The 24,047-nt window shown below is 34.1% G+C and overlaps 1 protein-coding gene across 3 annotated transcripts in view; it reads left to right on the forward strand.

Annotated features, from left to right (window-relative positions):
- The window catches only part of LOC136813062 (uncharacterized), a 29,838-nt gene extending 6,818 nt beyond the window's left edge, over window positions 1-23,020 (forward strand). Inside the window, exons 1-11 of one of the 3 annotated variants that reach the window (XM_067069581.1) lie at window positions 3,388-4,238; window positions 15,673-15,754; window positions 16,369-16,472; window positions 16,686-16,781; window positions 17,337-17,414; window positions 17,719-17,770; window positions 19,050-19,527; window positions 19,761-19,896; window positions 20,424-20,516; window positions 20,906-21,017; window positions 21,139-23,020. In XM_067069581.1, the coding sequence (XP_066925682.1) occupies window positions 3,489-4,238; window positions 15,673-15,754; window positions 16,369-16,472; window positions 16,686-16,781; window positions 17,337-17,414; window positions 17,719-17,770; window positions 19,050-19,189 (1,302 nt within the window). In that variant the 5' untranslated portion in view covers window positions 3,388-3,488 and the 3' untranslated portion in view covers window positions 19,190-19,527; window positions 19,761-19,896; window positions 20,424-20,516; window positions 20,906-21,017; window positions 21,139-23,020. Of the gene's footprint in view, window positions 1-3,387; window positions 4,239-14,731; window positions 15,215-15,672; window positions 15,755-16,368; window positions 16,473-16,685; window positions 16,782-17,336; window positions 17,415-17,718; window positions 17,771-19,049; window positions 19,528-19,760; window positions 19,897-20,423; window positions 20,517-20,905; window positions 21,018-21,138 lie in introns of those variants that run through there. The other 2 variants (XM_067069584.1, XM_067069583.1) reach the window with 2 other exon arrangements.
- The last annotated feature ends 1,027 nt before the right edge of the window (window positions 23,021-24,047 follow it).

Consider the following 24,047-nt stretch of genomic DNA (forward strand, 5'->3'; position numbering starts at 1 on the left):
CCACTGGGGCTGTGAGACAGGGGTTGTGAATGAAAATAGATATTCCGATGAGATTGCTTCCTTGGATGTTTCTGGATTCTAATTAGCCTTGTTGCCCTTAGTTTTGTTTTCAAGAACTGGTGAAAATCTGATGTTTGTATTAAAAACACGGGTCGCGCGAAACATCCATTTGAACATTTATAAAAGAAGCTTAAAGTAAAGAAAAAAGAAACGAAAGTGGAAACAGCTTGGTCGGTAAAAATATGGTGTGATTTTTCTATTTTATAAAATATTCTCCAATAGCAACAGACTTTTTATTTAATTTCATTATCTCGAATATTAATATTCGCTTTCTATTGTTTATTTGTCATAAATTATAAAGATTATGTAATAATTTACATAATTTATGTTTTTGTTTGAAGATGGTCTGATATTTTGTTTCGGTGGTTCGATTCTTAAAACATTCGTGTAAAACCCCCGTCTTTTGTAAGTATTTAACAGAACTTCTAGCCGAAGCTATGTTGCATTTCAGGGGGTAGAATAGCCAATTTAAATTCCAATAGCCTGATTATCTTACATTGATCGAATTCCTTGAAAACGGAATAATTTATGCGAAAAATGAGCAATAAACTAATTCCATCAGTGTACTTATGTTCTTTTCTTTTCTTCATGTTGTGAAAAGAAAAGATTTTAAAGAAATTTTTCAAAATCTTTCTACTGATATTTTTAAAGTTGAGAATTTTTGGAAGCATTATAATTCTGTATGTTTTAAAAACACAGCGTTAAACAGCAGCTAGATAAGTACTTTTAGCTTATTATATGGTGTGGTTGGAGGGTTTTTAGATAACGTTTTTGAACGTTTATAATTTTATGATGTGAGATACTTGAGATATTCTATCTTTGACATTTTATACTTTTTTGAAAATCAAAAAAGTGTTTAGTTAGTAGGTGAAGTTGTTCATGGTATGATTGATACGATACATATTTTCTGGTTCAAAAAATGACATGATCTTTTTCATAGATCGATGTCGTTTTTAATGACCCTGCACCGCGTGTATGCTGTGACCTTCCGGTGTATGGAGATTAGAAGCATACACGCTTTTTTTATAAGAACGTCGAAAATTCGAAGCCTTTGGATTTTCATAACTTTGTGGGCTTAGCCCTAAAAATGTTCTTAAAATGTTCTTATTTTCACCCATTTTGTGAGTATTTTTTCCCATTTTACTATGAGTTTTGTGTGAGCGCGAAACCTTAAAATGTTCTTAACTAGCTTCTTAAAACTTTGGTCATCGAAGCCTTTATATTCTTATAGCTTGTTCTTATAAAAGAAAAATGTTTAGTCAGTTGCGGATCTAGTTGCTTGAAAATATTATGACGGAGGAGATAATTTTTTTATCCATATTTTCTTAAAATTGTTCTAAACTATTAACCTTGAAGCATTGTATCTTAATATGCTTTGTTCTTATAAAAAAGGCCATGATCTCTTTCGTGAATTTTCGACGATTTTCGATCCTATCGGATTCACTGCTTGTGTTCTAAATTTTTGATCTTGAAGCATTGTGTTCTTATATACGAAAGAAGCCGGCGAGGCGACCTTTTTTCCGATGTGTTCTGAGAGTATGTTTCAGCTAGAAATTTTGATCTCATCAGATCTTCGAAAATTAATCAGCTAGAAATGATGATGTGTTCTAACGAGACAGGAGTGTATCAAGGTCATCTAACGTGTTCTTGTTGTCTAGGTAACCCTAGAAAGCTTTAGAACACATCTTTTAAGGAGACAGGGGTATGATCAAGAGAAAATTGATGTAATCTTCTGTAGTAACCCTAGAAATTTTCAGAACACATCTTTCGTGGAGAAAAATAAATATCTTATAAGTTTATTTTGGCAAACTGTTTTTCTAGATTTTACAACACATCAAACCATAAAGTAGTGATATGTTTAGGGAGACAAATAGTGTGATAAAGGTTTCCTAGAAATCAGAACACATCATTTGCATTTGTATGAAAAATTGAAAGGTCATAACATTTGGTCTCCTAAAAGATAAGAACACATACACGTTTTTTCTTTTATTAGAACCCAGTTTATAAGAACATTGAGGCTGAAATTCGTCGAAAAATTAAGAACATCGTAAGAACATGCCCAGCCTCAGATTGGAAAAAAATGACAAGAAACTACAAATTTTTCCTCTTTTCAAGCAGATTTTAAACAAACTTAGGAATGGATTTTCTAAATCGAGAGTCAAATATTGTCCAAATTTTACCAATTTTAAGTGCTCTTTATTTTGCATGATATTGTCGATTTAGAGTAGTCTGAAAATTTAAGAACGCATCTAAGAACATTTCAGGCTGAAAATTGCTAAAAAAATAAGCACATCCAGGCTCAGCCAAATTGTAGGTGTTCTAATAAAAAAAAAAACGTGTATTTCTAAAAAATCTCTCCGCCTGCTGTTTCTTTATATACTTTGTTCTTATAAAAAAGGGCAATCAACAATCTCCTTCCTGAATTTTTGACCCTCTTGGCTACAGCGCTTAGTACGGACATATTGAAAAAAAAACTCTATGATGATAAATTTGTCGTTAATGTCTTTTTCGCTATTATTCGTCATAATCAAAAGTGGGGCGATCTTGATTTATAATGAGCATGTAACATCTAAACCATGTTACATCATGGTGGGTGGTGTTTGATGTTATGCTTTCATTCTAACAGGGAAGTAGTGTTGAGATAAGCTATCGTGCTATTGATTTAGTATTTTTCATTTGATTGATTTGGTATCTGAAGAAATGTTTAAGAGTTATAGTTGGCACTCTCTAATTGGATTTTCAAGGAGAATTTGATTTTGTATGAAAAAATGAAAGGTTTGATTTTTTGATTTTCATCGAATTTACGATAACTTATCGAATAATAGAGCGTCGTTTATTTATGAGAGTTTCTTGTCGACGGTAGCTTTCAATATCGTCGAATAATGGAGCGTATCGATTAGTACTGTAGAACACCGAGTTAGAGAGCGTCATCTGTATATGAAGAAATGTTTTAAGAGCTGTGTTGGTTTTGTTGATTGTTTTACCTGGTAACCAGTAAGCCAAATTTCGAGTGGTTTTTTGTGTAGAAAATGCCGTGAAATTTAAAATTTGCGAAACTCAACAAAGACGACTTTACTAAGTCTACTTTATACCTTTATGAATCGGTGAGCGTTTTAGCCAAAAATTTTTCTTTCGCTTGAAACTTGAGTTAAAGGCTAGCATACATTAGTCTACAATTGGGAGTGACCCAGTTGGCAAACAACATTATATCAACGTTATAGAGACGTTAGGGATGTCAAATGGACGTCAAAATCACGTGATGATTCACTATATTTAGAGACTGATGAAAGGAATGAGTTTTTTTAATTTTCATTTCCACAATAATTTTAATCTTCATTTTTTAAAAATAGTTGACTGATAAAATAATTGAGAAAAGATCTAACTCGGTCACCTAACTGGTTTGTGTATTTGTATTTGGTGCCATACAAATGAGGCCGAAAGACATTGTACCCAGTGCCAGGGGAATGGACTTGGATTTGCACGGATTGCAACAACTACGAAGGAAATCAGACAGTGACTTGTGGTGTAAATATTGCGGACGCTGTAGTGACAACCTCAATATTCAAAATGGTAGCTTCTCATCGAAGAAAGAAAAAGTTTTCAAAATTCGTAAACATAGCTCACTGGATGGATCTAAGGACTCGCATCATGGTTCAGTGGATAGTTTTCTCGGCACGCTCACAGAAACGCCATGCAAGGGCGTTGACACCCTCACGAAAAGTTTAGATTCGAGTAAAGACTCAATAAAGAAAAGTAAAAATCCTTTTAAAAGGACTTCATTGGGAAGCTTGAACAGTTCGGACCGAAGTTCTAAAAAGAAAACTACAAAAAGTCATAAAAGAGCTTTTTCCGATACAGTGGCAGAACGAAATCATGCCGATTTTACAAATAATCTCTATACCAATGATCAGATTATGAAAACTAAAGATAATATTTTGACAGCAGGAGTTAAAACTCGACCTAACTCGGCATGCAATTGCAGAAATGGTGTTATACTTATCGATCAAGAGTCGCAGCAAGAAGGCTTATCGAATGTGAAATTGTCGGACGAAAAGTTAGCTCAAGAACTATCACACGAACAAAAACATAAAATGCAATTGAAGAAGACATTGAGCTTGGACGGGAATTTAATGTTATTGAAGCGAGGCATGAAGCTACTATGGAAACTCCCAAAAGCGGTAAGTTTGTGCTTTATACTTCCAGTTACTTCACGCTCAAAAATGTTGGAGTTTTTTGGTGTATTTTACAATGGAGTTTTAAACAGCCCTGTCTCACAGTGTTCCAAGCTCCAAACTCCAGTGGGATGATTTTGGAGTACAATTTTTAGGGTGTTTTTCCCGCCGGGGACGAAATTTTGGCCTGTGTCTGTGACGCAGGGGTTCTTAACATTTTATCAAGCTGAAAGATCTCAGATTGAAAGTTTTGGTAAAAGGTGTGTGGAAATGTATACTATCGATACAATGCAATGCTTATCTAGGTATTAAAAACATTTGCGGTCTATACTTAACTATGTAGAAAAATATATAAATAGCGATAAATTTCTAGGCTTATCGAACGAGAATACCATTATGTAATAACTAGTATGATGTAATCTCTGCGCCTAAACATTATATGTGACGTAACAACTTTGCCGCCATTATTGGTGGCAAAAAATTTGGCCCGCTAACTGGACTTCTGTATTAATCTTTTGTTATTTTTTCCGGGGTTTCTTGCTTGGAAAAAATTGAAGAACGTAAATATTTTGCCACCAATAATGGTGGCCAAATGTTTTGATTCAGGTTGTCAATCAACGAAAAGATTACATTATGAATATCAAGAATATATGGATCAATTTGAGTGTTCTGCTTAGCATCGGCACCTTTCAATGATGTCTTTTTCATCCACTTCACCAACAGTGGGACATTGTCATCGATGTTTTAAGCTTACATAATTATAACCAACGTTTTAGCTAGATTTATGAAACCCGGTTATACTTCTTTTGATAAGCTTCTTAAAAAAGTAAAAAATTAATTTCTTAAATATGCGGGTCGTCACAAATTGATAAGCGTTTTAAATTTTACAGTAGTGAGTCATTTGTCAGCTGGATAAAAAATTTCAACAGGAAAGCCAAAACTCAGGTTATAACGAGGTCATAATGTTCTCAGGTCACATCTTATATATACTTGGCTGGCGGTGGCGTGATACGCCTTGTTTGAGTGGCGGATACAGACAGATTGCTACAGTGGTAGTAGCAAATAGTACCATCCAGACTAATGAAATATCTTTTGTTTTATTATAGTGAGCTCTTTATTAGAAAGATATCAGAGAAAATAGAATCGAAAGAAGCCACAATGTAGTAAAATTGTCATTTCTTTTGAGAAGGAAAGAGGTTCTTTAAGCTTTGGTTTACACAGCCATGTCTGTTCTAATTTAGAATCAAAGTAGGCAGAAGGTTGGCTGTCTAACGTCAATGCATTGCCCTCTTTTAGCGTCAATGCAATGTCTTCTTTTAATCTTTTCCAGGCAAAGATTTTAATTGCCAACTTTCTTTCCCACCTTTTTACCTACTTTAACAATTAGAAAAGGCAGGGTAAAAAGTCGGCCTTCCAAATTAGAGCTTAGTTTTAGAATCCCTAGCTATCGGTTACGCATTTAACGTTTAACGTAAAGCGGGTCACAGTTACACAGTCAATAAAGTCGGACTTACAGCGTTACATAACAATTCTTATTAGTAAAAAATTTGAGCCCTCAACCAATTAAAACCGTTATCTAAGAACAACGTTAAGATTGTCTAATCCACAACGAAAGAAAAAATTTGTGGAATTGTCTTTATATAATTGATTGATCCATACGGCTCTATCTTACACGCACTTCGGTAGATATCTAACTAGTATACATTTACCTTGCCAAATTCTCCCAATAAAAAACGATACTGTTAAAACAGAATTTTGTGCCTATTACACCCTTGTTTCACAGCCCCGGTGGACCTTTTTCCACATAGCGGGGATTTAAGAATGACTATCGAAATCCCAATGGGGATTGTTTTGTTGATTCTATTGTTTCAAGCTAAAAAAATCCAGCGAGTGGGGATGGATGGCTGTGGAGTGCAATTGAATTTCAAAATGGTAATGAAATCAAAGTCGATTGGGACTGAGAGTAAAAGGTTAATTTTCCAGTTGGGTGGGGTGCCAACGGGTCTGTGACACAGGGTTGTATTTTTAGATGTGCTCTGTACTTTGGTCTTATAATGACATTTTTCTTGTTAACAAGCATATGTTTCGGTGTATTATAAGAACAAGATCATAGTTAGATCTCGTCGTGTTTCTTATGAAAAAATTGGATTTCATCTTTGATAATTCTGATTTGATTAAAAGTTTTTAAATTGCTTGTATTGCTTGCTTTTATTAATGCAATGATGAGGAGTATGTATTTGTTGTTAAAACTATTTGTCTGGAAGCTTTGATATGATTGTATACCACAGTTTGCAGTCATAGTGTTTTGATTAATACTACGAACAAGAAAAACCGCATCTTAAGTAGTAGTAATAGAGTTTTGAAGTGCGTGTACAGAAAAAAGTTAGTAAAGTATTTTCGTGGAAATATAAAGATAGCTGTCGGTTGGTGTCTCACTTTCTTTATGAATTTTGTTTTTGTTTTTTTTTCTTCGAAGAATTATCTAACCAGATCTAAAGCTAGTTCCGGGGGGGGGGGTGGTGGGGTACTAGGGTTGCGAGCTGATGGGTATGTGCCGCCCTACTTTCGACCCTCGGACCCTTAATGGGACTCAAAAGGAGAAATAATTCGAGAATTTAGCGATTTTTACGACCCTTATTGGAACTACTTTGACCAAATTTTGATCTTTTAAAAAATTAAAACTTTTCCTATTTTTCTGACCCTTTAGTGGGGCTGAAATTCAATTTTCTGCTTTTTCTAACCCTCACGGAGGCTTTAAGGTCCCGAAAAAGGCTTCCACATACCTGAGCTAGTTTTGGACATTTCTTTGGTTCTCAAGGAGGGGGAGGGCAATATATTAATATCATTGATAAAGTCTTGAACGCGTATAAAAGACCTTGGTTTTAGTTAAATTTTATAAATCTTATACTAAATATAATAATAAACGTTTGACGGATATCCGAGTGCTGTTTCCTGCTAATCGCCGTCACTTTTTGACAAATTTCAAAGCTACACCACCACAGAGTCAATTTTATTTTGAAAATATTATTTTAAAAACACGCATGCTTGTGCTCTCTTCATTTTTCAGTGATGGCATTTTTAAACGGTTTACTGTAATCTGATTGTTAAAAGAAATTTAAGATTTTAAGTTGAAATAATTTTATGAGATTTTTGCGACTTTTTTTTCTATTAGAACGTTAGAATTTACTCTGCTACTATTTATATATTATAAACGTTATTATAGAAATGTCACCATCAATTCCTTTGCAGAGCAAATTCTTTCAGCGTCGGAACGTACAGGTCCTCCTAAAGCGACTGCGCAGCAGTTTTTTTCTTTGAATTCTACTTTTTAAAACATAACTTTTTTATAGATTATGTGTGTTTTTCGCATTAATGTACTAAAAACTGTTAATACATCGTTTGATAAAAAAATGTTTTCTGATTTCTTGATATATTTATCGAACGATATTTTGATAAAAATCATTTCTATGGTTTGAGATGTTATATTGTGGAATGAGATGATGTTACAAGTATTTCTTTTACTATTACCTATTTTAACAATATTGCCTTGCTTAGAGTGTAGTTCAGTTTTGATGTCTGTGGCTAAATCACTATTTAATTAATTGATGCTCTTTTGAATGAAGTGATGTACAGGGTGTCCCTAATAAAAGTATCGAGTTTGAACATGCGATTGAGTAGAAAGTTTTAAGTGTGTATTCACAAAATTGTATTTTAAGCTCTCCCTCTTTTTTCTTTGTCATTACGTAACAATATGTGATGGAGAACGTTCTTATATTTTAGCGATAACACACACAAACTTTTTTACTCAATCGCATGTTCAAACTCGATACTTTTATTAGGGACACCCTGTAGAGTTTAATGAGGACAGACATTTATCATCTATCATTTATAAGAATACGGAAGTTTCAGTATTTCGTACGTCGTTCCACACACGGTCTTAGAGTTTTCGTTTTCCTGTACGCGATCCCCCAGCAACACAATAGGACAAAAAGACTTGTTCGAGTCACTGCTGATTTGACATTTATAACGATAATGTGCACAATTATCCGTTATTTACTTAGTTTCTTTATAGATTCTTATAAATGAATCATGTTGCTTTTGGTAAGAGCTTTACTGAGAAAAGTTAATTGACAAATTCCTTATCGTACGATATTTGCATGCTCCCACACACTACAGTATATGTCTTCGTTGAAGTTATAGATTATAGTTTGGATACAAAGGACAATTTGATGAACCTTCAGTGAAACAGGGGTGTAAATTATTTTGTTTTAATTTGCTGGGTTTTTCTCTTGATACTTGGCTCGTACACGACGGTTATTAAATGAACGTAAAATGAACGTTGGAACAACCTTGTCCGTCAGCAGCTAGGCAAGGTTTTATTTTGGGTGTTTGTACGATCTTAGGGAAATCTGGGGAGACAGGGATGTAAATTTCTTCAAACACTCACTGGTGTAAAACATAACCGTCGGTAACCGTCCATTTTATAACGTTTAATGAACCTTTAGACAACGTATTGTTCTGGAATTGAAAATGATCATTGTGGGTGGATGAGATGGAATTGACAGAGCAAGGGTGGGAAGGGAGACTCGCCCCATACCCCTCCTCTTCACAACAAATGTTGAAAAAACAACTTCACAGTGAAGAATGTTAAATTTTTAATGTTCTGTCAAAAGCTTATTCCTTTTTTCTCTTCATTCTATATTTTGGTTGTCTAAATATTATGATTTTTTTTCCATTTTCGATTTTTTCCAATCTTCAAATTTTCATTTTGTATTTTTTGACAGTAATTTTTTTTGTACGGGGGTAAGAAGAAGTAGATGATGTTTCTTGGATAACAGTACTGTATATTGTATAATGAAGATTAGGTCTTCTTTCTATATAATGACTTTTTATGATAATGATCTCTTAAATTTCTTCGAAAAAGGGGTCGTCGATAAAAACAGGCGAGGGAGAAAACATTGAAGTCATTTTACAAGATGGTGTTTGTGTAATGTTTGTGATTTCTTAAATGAATATCTTGATCGAAAAAATTCTAGATATTTTATTACTCAATACGACAATAAATATTTAGTCTCAACCTTCAAAATCTATGAAAATTGTCTCTTCGGTATTTACATTTTTTTCTGAGAGAGATGTCGGAACTAAATCTGCTGCTTTGCAAACTGTTGTTTGAATTAGAGACGTAAAAAATTGTTGGTCGTTCCTCATTTTTTGCTAAGTTTCCAATTTCTTGTTCAATCAATTTTTGTCGATCATATTCTTGTTTAGTTTTAGAATTTTTTGAAATTCAAAGAATCTTTGCTTTATGAGATACCTCGGTATTGCAGTCCTGGTTGGACCTACTTAGTCAATTGAAATATGGGCCGAAACATCGTCCGTTTGAGCTATACACAATTTTTCAGTTTTAAGCCTAAAAATTTTATTTTCATCAATTTGTGAGTATTTTTGTTCAGTTTCCTAAGAAAAGTGACTATTTTGAGTCTGAAAAGTCTTAAATGCTCCTAACTTATTCTTATAATATTTGGGCAATCAAAGCCTCATGTTCTTATAATAGTTTGTGCTTATAAAAGAAAATTTTACTTGAGAATCTTTGAAAATACAAATCATCTCGTAAATCTTATAATGGTTTCAAAGCTAAATAATTTTTTTTGTGGAAAGTGTAACAGCAGAGAGTTTCCCGTGGAAACTGAAAAAAGGAAGAAGCTCACACAGTCTTTTTTTGTTGAAAATCTTCTTTTTTTGGATTTTTGAAATCAAAAATAAAAATTATTTGGAAATAATTATTCTATTTTTAGGGATAGTTCTTCATTTTTATGGAAAAATATTCTTTATTTTTTGAGAATTCCGTTAATGTTGTTCGTGTTTCTCTTGGTAGGAACTGCTGTGAGGTCTCTCTTTTCCCTTTGTCAACTCTCTCCACTTTTTATCATAAGAAATGAGGGAATGCCTGTTCTGACCCTCATGGGACCGTAAAACAACGTTCATGTAAGGCAGCTTTATGTTGCTATCATCTCTATTACCAGGGCGAAAAGTGTACAGGGGTCGACTAAAATACAAACGCATTTTCTTTGGATCACTGTCAAAGACTATAACAAAAATTGCTAAAATCCATATTTTGTGACCGAATAGCATGTTTGAAACCGAAATACTGTCACTTTTTTTCAAACACCCTACGTACCTCCCATCATCACTAAGGGAACCTAGGGAAAATTTAAATCTAGATTATAAAGATCCGCTACCTATCTTTCTTGCTTACGTAAAGGCGAGGGCGGTAGACCCTACGCCCGACTGTGTTAAATTCAGAACCCGTAATCTAAGACCATGTTCACACGATACGGTTCCGTTTTGCTCCGGTATAATTTTTGTTACGGATCAAGCGTGTTCATATCGGTTTCGGAACGTTTCGGAGTAAGAAAGCCGAGCAGTTCCGTTAGGATGAAAATAGTGGGGCGAAACCGTTTCGATCTGTTTTGCTTTGTAACGTCTTCTTTTTTGACGTTTCGAATTTTGACGTTCACACTTGTTTCGGAATCGTTTCGGAATGGAACGGAACGGATCTGTAACGTTTGAACATAGTTTAAAACTGCTTTGTACCAAACCTCTCCTTTTTAAGAGATTTAGGCCATGCTCTTATAAAAAATAATCGATGAAACACAATTTTTGGACCACCGTGTTTGGATAATAAAGGGTTACTGGAAACCTACTGTGACTCAAGAAGCAAACACAATCAAATTTTCATGAACCCAAACATTTTCTATATTTTCCCTTTTTTTAAATGTTTTTAGGGAACCTTCTAAGTTCGGGAATATAGCCGTAACCATACTTTCAAGTTGACGTTAAAGAATTGTTGTTTTTTTGGGTCTTTTTTTGGCGTATTACTTTTTTCAAGAATTTATGATTTGGCTTTTTCGAGTGACTGAAAATCAAGCTCTGCGAATTCAGTTGTAATCTTTTAGGGGTCGGAAATAGAAAGGATTTTGTAGTCCGTTTTCCTTTTCCTCATTTTAAGTCAAACTTTCTAATTCGTCTCAAACGAGAACTTGTTTTCATATTTTTCAACATTTTCATTTCTGTAATTCGATTAAAGATTTTAACACTAAAGTTATTTTTTATAAGTCTTCAAAAAGTTATCACTTTTATCGTGCTTTTCCAAATTTTTTTCGTAATTTCCTCTTTAATTTTTTTTCCTTTTTCCCCTCTTTTCCTCTTTTTCTCTAACTTTAAGATATTTTACTTTTCTACTAGTACAGTTAACATATATTACAACAATCTTGAATTTTTTTGTTGGGTTCAAAGAGGGTGCATAACTTTATATGTACGGTCACTCAGTCGTGGGACTCTCTGATTAGTGTAATTGTACACGCTTTTTTTTATAAGAATGGTGTAAATCCATTTCATCATGGATATCCTTAACTATTTTGGGAAAATCATCCTAAAATATTCTTACAGCGTGCTTAGGTTAGGGTTTTAATTCAGACTAGATTTAACATTTAGTACATACGTCTCAAGCATAAAATGGCATTTTTGTAAAAGGAGTGATACTTACTTGGGGTAAATGATAATTTATAATTGAAAATGCTCTAAAAATGGCATTATTAGCCTGAGTAGAAAAATTCCATGATGGTGATATTCTTAGCATTATTCTTTTAATTTTTTGGCCATTCTCATCGTGGACATTCTTATAAAGTGTATTCTTATAAAAAAAAGCATGTAGTCGAGTCTCTATAACTTGAGCACAGACGAGGAACACAAATTTGTTCGAGATGAGGATTTTTCGAGTTATGGAGTAAGGTTTATAAAGCTTTGTTAACTGAAGGGACAAGAAAACTTGTTCCAGTTTAGAAGATATTCGAGTTGTAGAGGTTCGAGGTTTGTGTACATCAAAGGTAACCTAAACCCTTGCGGGGATTTGACCGGGCAGTATTTTCCAACGTGCCGCTGGAGTTTGAAAAGTGGACCCTGTCAGATATTAAATAATTGATAAAAATTTAGTTCCCTGTCAAAGCGAAAATTTTTCTAATTTCCACCCTGACCAAAAATGACCAAAAGTCGACCCTGTCGAATACATAAACCCTGTTAGATATCTTCAGAGCCTAAAACAGGGACCCGGGGGGGGAGTACTTAGGCAAAAATGGATGATGGGTATGTGGGGACGGTAAGGGTCGGTTTTTCACCTTTCAAAGTCTCTCTAAGGGTCGGAAAAATTATTTTATTATGAAAAAATTGTAATAAAGCCTCTCTAAGGGTATGACTTTTTTCAAAAATCGAAAAAAAAATTCAAAAAGTCTCTCTAAAGGTCACCTTTTCAGCAAAAATCAGTCTCTCTAAGGGTCGGTTTTCGGAGGTCACGTCCGCACATACCCCTCATTCGCCAACCCTAGTACCCCCCCCCCCCCCCCGGGACAGGGACCCTGACCAGCAGCACGTCCCTGTACCCAATTTTGTCTAAGTGACCCCCCGGGGATTTGACCCATATCTGATTTCAGAATATAGTGTCAGAGAGATTACTATCGATTTTTTTCAAAGATTTCTTCATCTCGAATATCTATTTCATAATTGTTGAAAGCTTTGCCGCCATGTTCTGAACGAAAGTTTCAAAATATTCATTTATTTTTTTTCTAGATTAAAGGGATAAAGATTGAAATCAAGGGATTTTTTCGATCATTCGCTGATAAAAACTGTTATGAAATTTATATTTTTCTGTTTTAATTTGGGACAAATAATGAATTTTTATGAATTTTCGCCTGAGATTTTTCAATTTTCAATTTAATAAATTAAAATCCAAAAGGGCTTATGATTGAAAATAAAACCAAACGAGACATTCATGCGACATTCAAGGCTAAAAATTTTCAAAAATATTAAAGAAATGTATTTGAAAATATTGGAAAGTCTTAAAAATCTTTGCATTATAAGCTCCGCAATTCTGCCGAAGAGAAAATCTTCGACGTCAAAATGTCTTAGATAACGATCGCTCTCTAGATTACAAAAACTTTCAAAAGATCGAAACTGATATCTTCTGGTATCAAACTCGTGCGTGAAAAAAACTTTACAATATTGTAGATTTTGTAGATAACCTTAAAGTCTTATTTTTATGTTTTTTTTTGTGAACTGGACATTCTGCAATACTAAAATTGTTCCGTTCTTAGATCTTGGGACTAGCAATCATTTTCGTATGCATATAGACTTTAATTTGAGCTTGACAAATCTCCTTTTTCAATTCTAAAACTTATCTAATTCGAATAATTGGTTCCTTGAATCTTGGGTAAATAAAAGGTTCGAATTTGCGATTTTGTTTTATCGTAAAAACATAGTATAGAACTGTCAAAATGACAAGCCAAGGATTAATTAATTGAAATTGGACTCCTTTTTCGTCAAGTTATCAAAAATTTTAAGTAAATTCTGTTTTATATAAGAAACATGAAAGCTCCTAGAAAGACGTTGAAAGCAAGTGTTTAGCTGGACAGACCTTAGGTGATTAGCAATGAACTTCGCGCTTGCAGGTGCTTAAAATATCCTCGTTCCTCTAAAAGTTTAGAATTCAGAGACGTTCTTATAAGAAAAGTATCTAAACGTGAAGAAAGGAATTATAAAAAAATATGTGGATCCGTTTCGTGTTCATGAGGTGATCCTACTCTACTCATAGACTTAGATGTCTGTTAAGTGATGATCATAGTGGATTTCCAATGGAATAATAGTGGTGTGATCTTATTTCACGTCTAAACGAGTATATTCCTTTGCAAAGTTTTAATTGAGTTTAGAAAAAGGGTGTTGAAACTAAAATCGAAATTTGAATTTTGGTTCGGGCCTTTCATTACCATGTCGCTATCCGGTGGTGTTGTATTTCCGTTTTTAAAGAAGTAGCGTTTTGTCAATTTTTAAAAGTTCATTTCGGAAGAAACGGCGCCTTCTGGTCCGAAGTGTACGATACAAACATTCTGGGCCTTCATTCCGCTTTGGTTTCTCGTTTTTTTATGTATACAATTGACTCTCGCTAGTTCGAGCTCGAACGGGAAATCTTATTTTGTTCGAATTACAGAGAGATTCGAATTATAGAATTGACGGGGACTGACAATTGCTTCGAATTATAGATAGATTCGAATGATGCAAGTTCGAATAAGCGAAAGTCTACTTTATCTCTATTACGGAAGATCAGTTTATATTCTTGATATGGGCAAGTCATTTTTGCCAATGGAAGTACCCAGAATGGCCAGAATTCTACCACCGTCAGTTATTAAAAATAGAAACACGGTGTTCAAAATCCGACTGTTTGTTCGGGTGCTTCCGCTAGACAAAATAACGTCATCTTGACTTAAGCATAACAATGGCGGATATTATACGGGGTGTTCAAAATTTATCATTCATTCTTTTCGCTCACCACACTCCTTAAGGAAATTAAGACTCCCCGTCATAAATTTTGTTTGAACCGCCCTCGAATCCGCCACTGTCGGTGGTACTAGCTTTGTACGGTAGGTTATGTTGGGAAGTTTCTTGTCAATGGCGTATTAAAATAAGAAACACTGTGTCATGATTTCACTTTTTATGATTTGATTTTCATTTACAGATGACTAAAGGTAGAAAAAATCGAAAAAAATAGAAAGCCAAAAATACTCTTAACCTTATTTTAAGAGCAATAGGTTAAGAGAAAGAACGGGCGGAGAAGTAGATTAGAAACCTCCACTCAGCTCTTCAAATAAATGAGATACAGCAAGGGTTCAGTTGGGACGTCAGTTACTAACGCCTATAGGAGGGGCGTATCTCTTGACGAGAAAAATATGCCGCCCATCACGCCCAGTACTGTAGAACGCCTGTTAACAACGGACTTGCAAGACTTAGAAATTCGTTCCTACCGTTATAATAACAACAACAATAATAATGGGCGTGTCAAACTACGCCATTCTCAATCTTTGACGCTAGAGCGGCACCGATATGTCAGCCGTAAACGGTTGTTACGTCGTATGTCGCAATCGTTTATGCCAAGCTGTGTAAGTTGTATTTGGGTATTCATGATATTTATTACGCAATGGTTTCATTGTTGAATCTAAGCTAGAGAAAAATTGTTTAAAATTTGCCACTCCTGGAAAAACCGAAATATTCCCGAAGGAACCATTACGTAATGAATATCATGAATACTAATTTGGGCTTGATTGATAGGTTTCTGATCAATTTGTTTTCATAAACTATTCCAAGCTCCGTAACTGTAACTGTTTTTTTTATCTCAGGGGAATCTTATTTGCTCGAATTACAGAGATTCGAATGAAAGAAAGTATTTCAAGAGAGTTTCTACTTGACGAGACTGGAAACAAGTTCAAATTATAGAACATTCGAATAACTGAAGTTCGAATAAGCGAGAACTTACTGACATAATGTATATTCAATAAAATAACCCTGCATCATCACCTTCTCTTATCTCTAATTATCCCAATTTTTCCGATTTTTTTAGGTGCTCGTACCGAATCGGAATCCAATAGAAGATCTTTATAAATTGTTTCCTCAACTTCCACCCGGCGAGAAACCCTTAAATGGTGAGTGTTTCATCTCAATGTACCCGCAAGTCATGAAGTAGTACTCCTTTTTTTGGAATATTACTACAGTTTTCGGAGTTTGTTGACCTTCAGGGGTAATTCACTTGAAAAAAGGTGTACGATACTTTTTGACTTTTTGAGTTTTCATTTGACTTTTCATTTGACTTTTTTTTGACTTTTTACAAACTTTCATTTCGACTTTATCCTGACAAAAATGTCCACCGTCATTGGCGCCCAAAATTTTCCACCCTTTCCAAAAACGCCCATCGTCCATAAGTTTTGCTCCACCCATCCGCCAATTCAAGAAACTTTTGACTTTTTTTTTGACTTTATTTTTGACTTTTTTTTGTGGTGTACGATAATTTTTCGAGCGATTTACCCCTCGGTTGACCTTCTGCCCAATCCCTAAGTTTGTTCGAGATACCAAAACCCGTATGTGTTTGATGAAAACTTGACGAAAATAAGACTTTTCAATTACCATAGTAATATCTTGAAAACGAGGTAAGCCTTGCTCGTGACGTAATTTTTAAGTAAAGGTCTATCGACGGTATTTTAATTCTCATCATACGGAAAAGTTTATTAATATATAAAAATTCTAAAATCTCTTGTTTCAGATTTTTCGTGCGCTTTATACAAAGATATTCTACTGCAAGGGAAAATGATCATATGTTCATCGTGTATATGTTTTCATTCCAACATCTTTGGTTATGAGACGAGGGTAAGAAATCCCTTCATCTGATTGGCTAACGACGATTGTTTGTAGAAAGGCCGATTGTTAAGAAATCCCTTCATCTGATTGGCTAACGACGATTGTTTGTAGAAAGGCCATTCCATTCATTCAAGAATTTCGTTATTGGTGAATATCATAAATATAACGTCTAAACAGACCTTAAGTGCTTCTATTCTACTCTTTCATTTTCTTCATTTACAGGTTATCATCCATTTCAAGAACGTGGTGGCCATCAAACGTGAACGAACTGCTTTTGTTGTACCCAATGCTATATCCGTACGGACTGTCAAAAAACGAGTAAGTGTTTTTTTTTCACGGTAAAACACGATTTGAACCAATCTCGTCATTGTGTACCGCAGGCTTTATTTACGTCAAAGCTGGATGCCAAAGAATATCCTACTTTTGACAGCTGATGCGAGTCCCTTTCTCAGGTCCTATTCAGCATACATAGTCGATAATACACAGGGGGCGTTGTTCTTTATCAATGGTGAGTTGTGTATCCCTTGTTTTCTACATCCTGACTAACTGGGGACGACGTTTATTGAGTGCTTTCATGGTGTTCATTTTGTGGGTCAAAACTGCGGGTTTGTTTTAAATCGTCTCAATTGCTCTTCCGTCCGCTATAGCACTATTGGAATTAACATAGGATCAATCAAGAAGCAACCATCTTAACTTAATGCTTAGATGTATATATTAGACAGGGGCACGCTTTTCGTTTAGAAAGTACCAAAGGATAAAGAAGCTACCCCTAACAAGGTACAAAAAAACAGACTCCAACTATTGGTGTCCGCTAAAACAAAAATCTTATAAAATTTATACTGCTGTTATTGTTTTTTTTTCATTTTATTTCAGTATCTCTTCTGTTCTTTCTTATCACGCGAAACTTCCTTCAAATTGTTGTCGAGAATCTGGAAGCAAGCAGTACATATGGTAAGGAAAAGACTCTATTACTGATAATGAGAACATGGGAGGCGTACGAGACTTCGGTAATTGTGGAAATCCATCGTTTAACTTTAGACTTTTGGTAATCTTGCAAAATCTATAAGATTCAAAACTTTGGAAAAATGGCTCGAAAACTATAGGAAAAATAAAACACATTTACAAGTATTTCGGAAAACCAGAACCTTCGTAAGCCCCGCTTCCCCCTACTTTAATTCCCAACCGAATTTTAAAACTTAGTGGCAGGGGCTTACTCATTTTACTTAATTTTATTTTTTTTATTTTTATATTCTAGGAGCCTGATGAAAATGACAACAGCCCTACAGATCCAATCAAGATAAGACCTGGTAAGTTCATTTTTAAAACACATCCTCGTTTAATTTTAAAAGCTTTGAGTCCTCCTTACTTTGAGCATTCAATATTACAATACAACTTTTTGACCGTAGCTGCCAATTGCCGTATGGGCATTTTTTTACCACCCTAAAACCGTCCCAGTCTTTCTTTTGTACCTAAAATCAATAGAAGTAAAAGTGTAAAAAAGGATTGGATCGAGTTTAAGGTGGTAAATTAAATAATAAAGTGGCACACGCCTGACCGCGCGACTACGGCCGAAAAGGTTTATTATTCTTTCCTTTAAAGAAAGCTTTAATAAAGAGCCTCTCTATAGATTATGCTATAGTCTAAGACGAATCACTATCTAAGAAAAAAGCCCAAAGGCGAAGAAAATTCATAAGCGGCTTTTTTTGCCGAAAAGAGTAGAGTAGAGTTTGTCAGTCCAACGATGTAAAAATAATAGATAACCAACTTGCCTTGATTCTCAAAAAACATCCGTGTTACGGTTGTAAAAATATTAATGACATTTTGCATCGTAAAAAGTGCAATTAGATAAAAACTTGCTTCATTTGCAACCTTCTATTGGACAGAATCGATCACGTGATGTATATTTTTCCAAAATTTGGATTAGCAAAAGTGTATTTTCTTATAGGCAGCCTCACAGAAGGAATTTTTTAATTATATATTATTGTTCTATAAACATTCATCTGTTTATTTTGTATCAGGCAACCTTCATGCACTTTTCATTCGTGAGATATCGTACTTCAAATCACACATATATTTTTCAGATAACAGCATTTTATGAGCGTTTATTTATCCAGATGAAGATTAAGTGGTATCAGGCCGATCCGTAGTCAATTTGTCTAAAGATTGGTACCTTTATCTTTTGAAAACAATTCCAAAATTTGCAGTAAATAACAATTCAAATTTTCTATCAATTCAGTGGATGTCAAAAAGTGTGTCAAAATCTAGCTAAAAGCATAACACGCACTGCACACAGAGCTTTTTAAAGGAGTGCTCATTTCAATAGGAAAACAATGGTTGTTCTCTTGGGAGAAGTGCCTTCTAGAGGAAGTTGGTTATCTATTATTTTTACATCGTTGGTCAGTCTTTCTTCGAAAATCTCCAACCCATTTATTTTCCGTCTGCTTCCATAGCAGCTGTAAATTCTGCGTGTACTATATTTTCCCGCCTTTACTATCACTGTAACGGACGATAACATCGTCTTAGCATCTCTATTGTAGATTAAGAGTTAATCAAATTTATTATCATTCAAAATTTTATTTTTTTCAGGTGGTGCGAAAGAGGCATCTGACGATCTTCTGAATTTTAGTTCTTCTTCTTCTTTTGGCTCATCTTTCCCACGCCCAACCGCCCTTCCTGACCGCGCATTCATCACCGCCCTCTTTAGGTGGATTGGGTGTTTCCAATAATGATGGCATGTTCTGTTCTCCTCGATCCGATCTAGAAGATTGTGTTTTCACTGTTGCTGACATGGGTGGTGATTCCGATTGCTCAACAGAATCTTGTGACTCGATTCTAGATCGTATCAACGAGAGTACCTTAAACAATACAACGAACTGCAGCCATATAAGGCGTGTTAAATCAACTAGTAATTTATCTGAGGTAGCCGCACTTGGTCATAAATTTTGTTTTAAAAATTTGGAGCGAATTCGAAATGATTATAACAGTAAGCGTCATCGTTACCATGAGCAACATAATGGACCCATAATGGCGTCAAAAACGAAAAACAACGAAACTTGTAAAAATCGTAAGTAAAATATTTTTCAAGTTGATCAAATTTTGTCTAGATTTTAAATATCTGGTTCAATTAGAATTTTATGAATGGTATCCTAATTAATATATTTAGAAGTTTTTAAAATAGGTCGAAATTCGATATCAAACAATTATACTTGGATTTAAAATATATTTTCGAAAATATTTTCGAAATTGTATGTCTTATTTGTTGCGTAAACTTCAATCAAAATAATTCCCTTGTTTCAGCTAAAGAAATCCTTTGCACGATATCAAGCAAGTTTAAAGAATATGGGAACATCTTATCAACTAGACTGTGGCATCTAACTTCTTTTGTAAATAGCCTGCGCACACATCATCCGTTTCTACTTCTTATTTCTATATTGTAAGTTCTTTACCGGCTTTTTATGATTAATCTTTGTTTTCTTTGTCCACGATTACGTCCAAGATTATTAGCGAGTTTATGTATGGGTATCCTTCTGAGACGGAGACGGTTAGTTTCTAATTTATCTAAATCCTGACTGACTAAGGACGACGGCAAATCAGCACTTTTACTAGCCAATTATAGGATTAGACCAATCAGATTCCTTTCAATTTTTTATATATAAAGGATTAGATTTCTTGATATCATTCTGTCTGAATTCACGTTTTTTTTTAAAAGCAAACTATATAAAACTTAGGCTTCGATGACCAGAATATTAAGAAAAAGTTAAGAACATTTAAGGATTTTCTAGACTCTAAAACACCCAATGTCTTAGGAAATTGCAAAGATACTCAAAAAATGGTAAAATTAAGAATATCTTAAGAAAATTTTTAAGTTTAAAACTCAGAAAGTTAAGAGTATCTAAAGGCTTCAAAAATTTTAGATGTTGTAGTGTAGTTTTTTCATATATTCTTTCTCTTTTTTTACAGAGTTCTTTTGTTATCCATTTTTACCTTCAATTTGTTGCTTCGAATCAACTTCATATCGGATTCGATCCAAGTCAAAAATGAAAATCAAAAAGTGTAAGTTCAGTATTTTTAATGTGTCAAAATGATCACAGAACCCTTCTAAACAAGATTTATCTCTCATCTAACAAGGTTCTCTCATTGGTTTAGTCATAGTCCAAAGCAGCCGGCGAGGCGATCTTTTCAAGGGTATAATAGCATGCTCTTGTTGGCTAGTAACCCTTGAAAGCTTCAAAACACATTTTTCGTAGGGGAAAAGATCTATATAAAAAGTCATTTGTCTTTCCGAAATATAACGAAAACTTTTTCGAAACGAAGAGAGATGTTGTCGTCTGCTTCCTCTTTATTAAAGATTTGAAGAAAAAAAATTACCCAAAGACACTGTAATAATTCTCCTTCTTACTTCTACAATGTTATAAAGAGGTCTATTTTCATTTTGCTTTTAGAACGGACAATTTACGACTGAAGAATTTGTTCGAATTCAAAGAAGGAATCCATTCTGCAAATGTGGAAAGAATGAGATCGATATTATCTGTCAACCTGGAAACAGTTAGTGAGGTGAGTTCAACTTTGAATTTTAAAGTCTACCTTAAGGGAAGAAATTTTGGCGAGAAGAAAACTTATCAAACCTTGCAGTCTCCTGGTATAAAAATGATCTTTTTTTTTTGTTAACCCTCAGGTTCAAAAGACGTTACGAGAGTTACGCGATAAACTTAAATCCAACGATGATTGAGTTCGTAATAACACACTAGATTATTACATGGATTTGGAACTGGTTGCCTTTTTTTACATTTTTTTGTTCTTTTTTTTCTATTTTGCTCATATTGTTTTGGGAAAGAAGTTTTAGCGGTTCCAGCCAATTCATGAATGTTCATGACGTAATTTTTTATACGGAAACACACGAAAAACACCGGGCGTTTGCCGCCAGTTTCTTAAATTCAAAACTAGTGGCAAACGTTCGGTGTTTTTCGTGTGTTTCCATATAAAAGATTACGTCACGAATATCAAGAGTTGAACGACCGTCTTTGAGGTCGATTATAATGCTGAAGTTTTTAAAAAGTATTCTTTATTTGAGCTTTGAAAGGCACCATAAAATCTCTTTCCCTAATCGTAAATCTGAATGGTCTTTCAAACCTTCAATGGAATTGATAGAATACAGGTTGGCTGGTCCAACCTGGTACATTTAAAATTAGTTTTTCCAAGAACTGTGAGATCTCCGGATAGCTGGTCTATTTGAATTGTAATTGAATATTACTTTAGGCGTAGAAACATTCTCTAGCAGAAACTTTCGCGATTTTCGCGAATTTTGGCCCTTTTCGCGAAAGTAAATGTCTCTAAAAATTCTAGGAAGGGCCATTCGCGAACGTTTATGTTCGCGAAAAATTCTTGACAAAATAGAAAATCTATAAAACTTCAAACTTTGAATAAAATGTAACTTTTATGGCACTTTTTAGCCTGCTAAAAGACTAACAAGTCAAAGGACAAATGTTTCAAGCCAACCCAAGAAGTATTTGTGTCTCTAAGCCATTTTTTCATGTGAAAATTCTCAATTTTACGTCTTGATTCGCGAAAGTTCATGCTCGCGAAAAATATTTTTCCGTTAAATTTTTTTCATTAAATTCAAAGTGAATTTCGCGATTTTTCGTCCTCGCGAAAGTTTCTGCTCGCGAAAGTTTCTGCTCGCGAAAGTTTGTACGCCTAAAGTAAGTCAAATCTGTCTGAGTCAAGGATTTACTGAAATATCTATAAAATGTTAAGTTTTAAAAATATCTTAGAGTATTCTCTACATATACCAACATTGCTTAGAAGGACTATGTATGTATATTCTAAAAGAATGTTAGTTGCACTTTATAATTTTGCTGGACAAAAAAAAATACAAAATTTTATTTGAATTTTGTTTTCTTGTGAGATGTGAGATGAAATTAAAGTATTATATTGAGAAATTAAAGATTTACAAATTTTTTAGATAATTCTATTATATAATGTTGTTATTTACAATATTTACAATTTTTTGGAATATAATTTATAAGTTTAGTATGATCTATCATAATTCTGTTTAGTTCGATATCAATAAAATTTATCAACCCGCCTTTGAAGCCTGGGTTCGAGTTGCTCAGCTGGAGTTTTTTCAAGATATTCCACTGATTGGTCATTTGAAGTGATAGAGATGACGCGTTCTTTAGAAAAAGTAACAAAATTGTTTTATTACTGGTTAACGACCAACCAAATCAAATAGAGCTTATAAAAAACTCCAGCTTGTCCCGAATTTTTAGGAGAGTTGAATCAATTTTCTCTGGGCAATAAATCAGTAATTATGTAACTTCTTTTTCTTCTTGTATTTAATTGTTGAATCCCAGAGAAAACATAATATTGATCATCTTTTGACCGTTTTCATACGAATTTGGTCTATTTGATAAATTCCTCAAATATCCTCTGTACATAGGTGTTTAATAATGTTTATAGAAATTAGTTCGTGTTTTCTTTCTGTTTTTTTTTCCTCATTTTTATGGATAATGTATATTATTATTTTTTATGGAGAATAGATTTCTTCGAAAACCTTACCACAACAGAAAAGATAAAAAAATCTAACGGAAAAATGAGTCGAGTTTACGCAGTCAACTCCCCCTCTGATTCGAAACCTTTGTTATCCGAATGTTTATTCTCACACCCCTGTCTCACAGCCCCGGTGAAACGTTTTTCTTCAGTGGGTGCAAAAATCCTATTGAAATCCCAAATGGGATAGAAATTATATTGTTCCAGAGTTAAAAAATCCAGTAGGAATGATTTTGGAGTGCAACTTTTGCAATTTTTAAACATGGAATTTCGAATGGGGACGAAATTAAGGGGTGTGGGCGAACATTTCCAGGGGGTAGTCCTAGAAGTATTTACAGGGGGTCTAAGGATTAAACTTTTTCGAGTGGCAGAAAGGTTATTCTAAAAATTCTAGTGGGTAAATGACTAATTTTAATTCGTCCACCGTCACTTTAAGGTATAGAGCAAATTTTTCAAGGGTTTCTAGCAAGTTTTGCCATTTTCCATGGAGTATCCACATATCTTGAAGAATCTTCTTTTGGCTTAAAAAGGTTCGTCCACCCCTGCCCCTGTATGGAAATTAAATGAAACAACCCAATTGAGATTTTCTTTAATGTCAGAAATTTTCGCGTTCTGAGAATTTCGTAAGTCAGATTGTTCGCAAAATTCCCAAGAAAAAAAGACTTTCTTTAATCTTCCCTAATCAGCCGAAAACATTAAGAGGGATTAAATTTGGCGAATCAAGGGCGTGTCAACAAAAAAAAGACGCTTTCTTTTTTTTTGAAAAATATTTTCTTCAAAGAAACAGATAAACAACGTAAGCAAAACAAAAAAGACAATGCAATCACGAGCAACAATAAAAGAAAACAACAACAAAATATTACAAACTATTTCATAATCATCATAATGTCAGACGTTCAAACATCCGAAAATCAATGATCTTTACGGAGTTATCTTGAAATTATATCAAGTCATACTAAATAAACCTTTTCATAAATTACGTCACGAACATCACTTGCCTCGTTTTGAAACTATTGCCATGGTGATCAACTCCCA

This window comes from Clytia hemisphaerica, unplaced genomic scaffold (assembly GCF_902728285.1).
Source record: "Clytia hemisphaerica strain Z4C2 unplaced genomic scaffold, Clytia hemisphaerica genome assembly, whole genome shotgun sequence".
Lineage (NCBI taxonomy): Eukaryota > Metazoa > Cnidaria > Hydrozoa > Leptothecata > Clytiidae > Clytia > Clytia hemisphaerica.